General features: G+C 42.4%; 1 protein-coding gene across 1 annotated transcript; it reads right to left on the minus strand.

The window, feature by feature from the left end:
* Window positions 1-3,623: 3,623 nt before the first annotated feature.
* Window positions 3,624-7,861, minus strand: LOC136943853 (gonadotropin-releasing hormone II receptor-like). The gene is made up of 3 exons (XM_067237336.1): window positions 7,340-7,861; window positions 4,164-4,365; window positions 3,624-4,039 (listed from the first exon to the last, which is right to left on the minus strand). Exons 1-3 carry the CDS (start codon window positions 7,859-7,861, stop codon window positions 3,624-3,626), a joined length of 1,140 nt encoding a protein of 379 aa, XP_067093437.1.

Below are 7,861 nucleotides of genomic sequence, written 5' to 3' on the forward strand. Positions count from 1 at the left end.
TAACTCATTTTCTGAGCATCGATAACACTTCTTTGATATCGTATTTGCATATTCTAATTGTGTTATTTATTTTGGATTTCCTCCTTATCTCACGGACATCACCATCGTCACATTAGAAAACCTCTTCAGTGTTCTGGTCTGATGCCTTCTCCAGGCTGCCTGAACATTTTTACTTAATTGGCAAACAAGGACATTTGTCCTTGGGCAAGGCACTTCACCCTACTTGCCTTGGGGGGAATGTCCCTGTACTTACTGTAAGTCGCTCTGGATAAGAGCGTCTACTAAATGTAAAATTTAAATGATTATGACTTTTCCGGCATTTCCCACATCCCCATCTCTTCAGTTACACATGGCGCTGCACCTGCAATCAGCCTCCTCACTTGCTTACTGAATCTCCACCTTTGTTATCGTCCTATCAAGTATCAACCAGGAAGCTTGTGAAATACACATAAAAAGATCCAAATCAGTATTGTACTCAGTGTGCGTGCGTAAGTGTGTGTGTGTGCGCGTGTGTGTGTGCGTGTGTGTGTGTGAGAGAGAGAGAGAGAGAGACATAAAAATTGCATATGATTGTTTGCTTTTCACCCTGTCTGAGAGAGAGAGAGAGAGAGAGTCAGAGTGATAACGAAAGATATAAGAATATTTGCTATGGATCGATATTATTTTGCTCTTGTGAATTCTTGCATCTTGTCAGAGTGAGAAAGCAGGTTTTTTCCCAACAGCACAGCTTGCTGTTCTGCTCCATGCCTCCTCTAGATGTCAACCTGAAAAACAACACATTAGTGAAACTTATTTTATTTTTGATTACGTGTAAACACAACTTCAATTTAAGTTTCTATAACCAACCATTTCCTTCTCCAATAGCACTCCTCCAGAATAATAATATGTACATTTCTGTTTCTTGACGTAAAGCAGATCTCATTTGAAATGAGTGTCATAGTGTTAGTAAAACATTTTATTTTGACAGTAATGATTCCTTTTATCTCAGGTTTCACTATTTCATGTGTCCTTGTTTGTTTTTTTCTGGCAGGAGGTAGAACGTCCTGGGATTGCATTTCCATATTTCTGTAAGAAGATCTACCAGGCTTTTAGGAGCATGAGGCATCCCGTTGTCTTTCTCAGAAATAAAGATTATTTACATACTAAAGCCAGAATAAAGAGAGGCATTCACTCTCTATCTCTCTCTCTCTCTCTCTCTCTCTCTCTCTCTCTCTCTCTCTCTCTCTCTCTCTCTCTCACTCTCTCTCTCTCTCTCTCTCTCTCTCTCTCTCTCTCTCTCTCTCTCACACATACACCAGCTGTAGATACATGTATGTGCCCATGTGCAGCATAGTCTCACAGATGTATGTGTGAGAGAGAGAGTGTTTGAAAGAGAACGAGAGAGAGAGAGAGAGAGAGAGAGAGAGAGAGGGTAGCTAGACATGGCTGACGGTGAGGCCCCTGCTGCACAGAGTCGATGTGGATGGCGCCCGCTAGATAAGAAGCCTGTGAGAATCCTGTGTGGTCTCTGTCCCTGGTTGATTAGACACTGATGGCCCTGTGCTCTCCGTCTGTTGCTCCTGCCTTCACAAATCCGAAGATCGATGATGGTTTCCTCCTGAATCCCTCTGCCACTAAAGTTTTATTTCTATCTCCCTCTACATGTTTCACTGTCTTTCAAAAATGGTATGCTTGTATGCCACCCTGCCTGTCTCTCTCTCACTCGCTCTCTCTCTTTCTATATTCTTTTCACTTGCCTCACATAAACATTTTTTTAAAGAAGCAGACATGCTCATGCAGGCATAGTGTAGAGAGTTGTAGGAGCATACATTTTAAAATTCTTCTTCTGTTATTTTGGCATTTTATTTTGTATTATTGTTGGGAATCCTATACAACAGCAAAACATATGACAGCCATTTACATGATATACAGACTGATAGACAGACAACACATTACACAATTCAAATTACATTTTTGTTTGATGGAAATATTTTACTAGAATACCAGAGTATCATAAACATTGTGTATTGAAATGTATCTTCTTAGATACAGTAAGTTCTGAATTTAATATGTTGTGCGTGTCTTGCTTGAGAAAGTAGATGTTCAATTTAAATACAGGGTTGTCACTTAAAACTTTAAAAAGAGCAACAAAGAAAATATTTTTGACATTTATTTAAATTTGGCAAGTGTAAATAATAAAATATTAAACTTGCGGGTCTGATGATGAATACAGATATCACTCTATCATGTTATAACAGCTTTTTTGCTGAAATATGCAAAGCTCTTGAGGGAATGCAATAATTCTAAATGAAATTCATAGCTCTGAGCAAATTATGACATTGTCCTGTATCAGAGGGTGAAAATATACACCCCGAAGATATACACTATACTTAACGCCTGGTAGTTTCCTTCATGTGCTGAATCTTTGTGACTCCCTTGCTTAGTATTTAACTGATTTATAAATGTAATATAATTGCTGCATAACAATTCAAGTTTAATTCAGCTTCAGTTAAACCTTTCTGTCATATTTTATTGGATTACACTTAGTTAACGATCCACCATTGACAAGTTGTTGACATACAAACACACTTGAATTTGATACCAAACATGCACTTACCAAACATAAGATATACAGTACAGCAGCTGGATATCAAGTATTTGGGGAGGCCTCTGAAAGTACACCAATGATGACCACACTATGGTCTTAGCAGTAAAGGTTTTTTACATTTCAATACAGGTTGAAAATGAAGTGTAAAATAAAGTCCTGCTATCAATTCAATAGTTCTGCACTTTGGTTATCAGTCATGAACCTCCTGATTGAACGGACAGTTCTGTATGAATCCTCACTACAGAGTGCAAGTGACATTTTATAAATGTAGTGATGCATTTACACAATGCCCATAGCTGCATGGAAAAGCAATCTGTGGGGAAATGGTGTGTAAAGTCACACAGCCAGGAGAGGTGGTGGTACTGTAATTGGTTTGCTAGAGGTAGAGGCGGATCTGCTGGTAAAAAAAAAACTATATTTTACGATAATTGGACCAGAATGTTAAATTCTGCAACTAATTACAGTTTAATAATTTAATGTTCAAAGACAGTGAAATTAGATTGTGTCCAATGTACAGAACCCCCTTAATGCAGCTGTGAAGATATACTGGTGTCTAAAAGTCACCTTTGTTTGTAGGGCACAGTCTTATTGACCTGACGGATGTTCTCAAACACTCCAATTGGCTGTTTCTGCGATTTAAGTTATCAGATTCCACCTAAAGACAGAAAGGTGAGTCAAATGGAATTCTAATGATAAATTCCAGCACCTTCTCAGTTGAGCGATTTACTTTGGAAGTGATGATGGCCACCATGAGACTCAAAGCTCTCAGCTACTGCCTATTGAACTAGACCCTACAGTATGGAGGAATAGGAGTTTCACTCTCCATTGTGTAGTTTGTCTCCACAATGGTGGTACCCAGGAATTTCAGTTGTTTCATTAAATTCTCCAACACTTTACACAAATGGCAAACGTATTATATTGATGCTCTGTCCACATATCACACGATGGGTTTGGTTACATTGCCCTGAAAACGCAAACGTATTTCCACTGTACTTCAAGGCTTAAACCCAAACTCATTGGGTGCGAGAAGATGAAACTACCCTGCAGTGCCTCGGGTCTGGTCCCCACTGGGGCCGTCTGAGTCGTGCTCCCCACTATGGGGTCCCTGCCGGGCGGACAGGCGGTCCAAAGACCTGGGAGAAGCAGCCGAGTCCCTGGTCCTCTTGGAGCACCAGCACATAGCCAGGTCAGCTCTGAAAGAAGGCGTGTAAAAACCATAGATGACTGGGTCGCAGCATGTGTTCAGGTTGCCAAAGACAAACAAGGCGTGGTGCACGTATTCCGGCGTGACCTGCAGCATCATGGGTTGGAACCAGTACCAGATGCCCAGCAAGTAGTAGGGTGTCCAGCAGACGGTGAAGGATACCACGATGATGATGGTCATCTTGAGTGTCTTCATACGGGCCTTGGGGATCATGTCTGTTCCACTGCGTCTAAGGCAAGATTCCCCAGCTGTAAAGGTAAGACATTGTTCATTAAACATGATAAAGAAACTGTGGTTAGATTATAAAAGACCTCGCCAAAAGATGGTCACATTGAACTCAAGTGTGGGATTTGCTTTTCTGTACTGGGGTACCTTTGTTCTTGTGGTGTTGCCGGTTGATCTCGATGAGGATCCGGGTGTAGCAGCAACTCATTACCAGCAGAGGGAACACATAGAGGGTGACGAAGTGAAACATGTTGTAGACTGTCTCCTGCCATCGCTCTTGGAAACTGCCATGGGTCACACACTGGGTGAAGTCCACGCCTTCTGCCTTGATGGCGCGGAAGATAAACAGCTGTGGAACAGAAGGTGGAGAAGTACCGTTGTTAACGAAGACATCGCTACACTGCGTGTGGTGTTCTTAAGGCCAATATATGCTTCTGCGTTTTTCGAAAAATGGACACATGGGAACGCCCCCTTCTCCGAGGAACGCCCTCTACGAGCTCTCCGTCAGCCCTCGGAGAGCCCCGGAGAGCTCGACGTGCACCTCCTGAATTTTCGAACTATCCGTCGTGAGCGACGGAGAGCTATGGAGGCCCCCTTGGCTGTGATTGGTCAGTATTAAGAATTGCTTGCATCAGGGGCGGGGGCGGGGTTGCCGGGATAAACAGGACGAACAGAATCCTTTGACCGCCATTGCTGTAAGTTTTCACAATTCATATTTCAGCTAAACAGTACATGTAAATCAGCATCTGAATTAAAATGTGACGAGAAATGGGCAGTGTAGTTGCTGAAAATGTGCGTATTTTATTGATGAAACGACTAATTTATAAATTTGCTCCGACTTCTCGATAACCTAGGTAAATAAACACTCCACGACGATTTACAAAAAACCGTTGCGCCACCTACTCTTCTGGCGGTGAATTGTTTTCAGCACCCACAGCCTACGGAGAACCATAAACGCAGTCTATCCGTCCGTATCCGTGCGTATCCGTGCGCCCGCCCATCCGTAAACGGAGACGCAGAAGCATATTGCGGCCTAGACTTATTCTTTGTCTGTCAGGGTGGTCCTAGGGTTTTTACATTATGGATTTAGTTTGTGTTGAGTCCAGTCCAATTTACATGAGACACTTTGGCACTATATCTAGTGGAAACAGTCATTTTGTACTGCAGCAGTTTTTCAGAATTTGTGTTCTAATGAAAACTGGAAAGGCTGACTCGTGTCTACTGTGGCCATTTCTGTTTAATTAAAGAAGTTGGCTGGCAGCAACCACCTGACACAACTTCACTGATGAGCCTTCTCTTATTGAATGACTGTCACAATTAGAAAGAAGGTGGATAAGTCATTTTGATTTAGTGTCACAGGAGCAGATACTAAAATAGCTTTCAATCTACAGTAGTTTGAGAACATTACTCATGTCAAAGGAATTTATTTGATAAATATTTCATTTTATAGAGGTTGTCAACAATTGAATCTGTTAAGCTAGCTTTGGAATGAAAGACAAGGCATGGTTTCCAGAAACTAGCAAATATAAATCATATGGTTAACATAAAAGTCATAATAGTTTTACAAAAAGCAAGTTCTTAATTTTTTTACTGATTTGACAGCAGAAGAACATGCAGTTCTACAGCAGAGTACAGCCTTAGCAAACAGCCTTTTAAAGTCACTGTCAACTTATCTTGTGAGAACATTGTGAGGTTGTGTCACCTCTCTATAGAGTACTTACATTTGCTCAGTGTTTTAAATCCAAACAGACTGTCCCCATACACATATGAATACAAGGCAAGCACACACACAAACACACATACAGAATATCCCCCCCACCCCTCCAACACACACTCTTCTCCACCTGCTGCACTCACTGATTCAATAATCTACCAACATATTCTCTCTGTTCATTCCAGCATTCAATTAACAGATTTCTGGATCATGAGAATCTATCAATAAAATTAAGATAATATAGTAAGATGCCTTACACACTATATTTAGAAATCCTCCCCCTGATCCACCCCTCTTATTTAACCCCTCTGCCTCTATTCCTGCAACAGGGGAGGGGCTATGGTCACGTCTAGGTGGGGGTAGGGGCTGTGGTCACGTGGGTGCTCTTGCAATGCGGCATGGCTGCGTACATCTTTGGTCACTACTCTCTCTCTCTCTCTCTCTCTCTCTCTCTCTCTCTCTCTCTCTCTCTCTCTCTCTCCCTGGATCAAAACGGAATATACAATTATGGGAGAGGTGCCAGAGGCAAGACGACAGGGCTCTGTGAATCACCCACTTCTACCAGGTGCATAGATAAAGCTCCCAGGAGCCCCGGAGTCACCCCTGACAGCAAATGAGCCTTATTTGTTTCCTTGGTCATAAATCTGTCCTCATTAGGGACAGCGTTTTTGAAAATATGCTTTGATACTATGTTTACACGTGTTGAGCTCATGACCCTCTTTAAGCCCCAAATTAAATTACGATTTACAAATTATTGGTAAATGTGCGAACACATCTACAGAATGTGATGGAGAAAGGTTGCCATTAAAAGCATTTTATCTACTGTGCGAGACTGAGGACGTAAACAAATGTAGATCCTAGTAATGTACTTTTACTCGTTAGTATGTTAAAATATTTTTTTTAAATAACCAATATTCAGCCAAATGTGTGTTGTTTTTACACATGCAACTAAAAAGGGGCTTCTTGTTTACATAAACCCCTCTGTGTCCCAAGATGTTCAAATTATGTCATGCTCAATTCTCTCTATAGGACACCTCATCACACAGATCAATGGATTTGATCCTTTTCAAGGATTCATTAATACATTTTCCATCGTTCACTCAAGACCTACTTTGAATGACAAAAATGAAGCATGTGTGTGTGTGTGCACATGTGTATGTGACCTTCACATGATAACTTCAACACCGGCTTACAAATAAAGGCCTCACCATCTTTCCTTTCTGTCGTGTCATCAGTCACTGGAGAATGAATGCGTAACGGTACATAAAACATGGGTTGTGCACACTGATTGATTATCTGTTCAGCACAGTGGCTTCACTAGGTTATTGAGTAGCACTGCATAACACTCATTTTGTTTAGAGGTCCTAAAAGCTTGGGGCAATTGAGACATCACAACTAGTGATTAGGATTAATCACATTGCCAAGACCATATGAAATGTTTTAGATGAATCCATGTGTCAGAATCAAATGAACACCCGCTTTTTCTGCTGCCTTTGTTTTTCTTTATGTCCCACACAGTTCTTCTTCCCTCTCTCAATCTAATTATCTTCCCCTTTTCTCTATTCTCTAAGACTCCCCTCCACCACACATACACACTTGACCCACTCACCTGTGGGGAGGCCAGCAGCAGACTCAGACTCCAAGCCAATCCCAGCATCCTCTTGTTCCTATGGTGGGAGTTGAGTGAGTCTAAGGGGTGCAGGATGGCGTGATGCCTATCCAGGCTGATCACCACCAGTATGAACGCAGATGAGTGCATGGCAAACAGCTTGAGGAAGCAGAGCAGTTTACACATGACGTCCCCGCCGTACCACTGCACTGTTATGTTCCAGATGGCATCCAACGGCATCACCACAAACGTCATCATCAGGTCTGCTGTGGCCAGGCTAACGATTAGCGGGCGCAGGTGGGAGGCCAGCCTCCGGCCACGCCCTCGGCACACACTGACCAATAGGGCAAGGTTACTGCAGGCGGCAAACAGGAAGAGGACAAAGGTGGCACTGACACGGAATTGGGCGGCACGGGTAAAAGTGGGTGCCTCCCATTCCGTGAGTGACGGGAACTGGGAGGAGTTGGCGACGGGGAGCTCCGGAGACACTGTTGACGGCAGGAAGGACAGGTTCCAAGACAT

Source organism: Osmerus mordax, chromosome 6 (genome assembly GCF_038355195.1).
Source record: "Osmerus mordax isolate fOsmMor3 chromosome 6, fOsmMor3.pri, whole genome shotgun sequence".
Classification (NCBI taxonomy): domain Eukaryota; kingdom Metazoa; phylum Chordata; class Actinopteri; order Osmeriformes; family Osmeridae; genus Osmerus; species Osmerus mordax.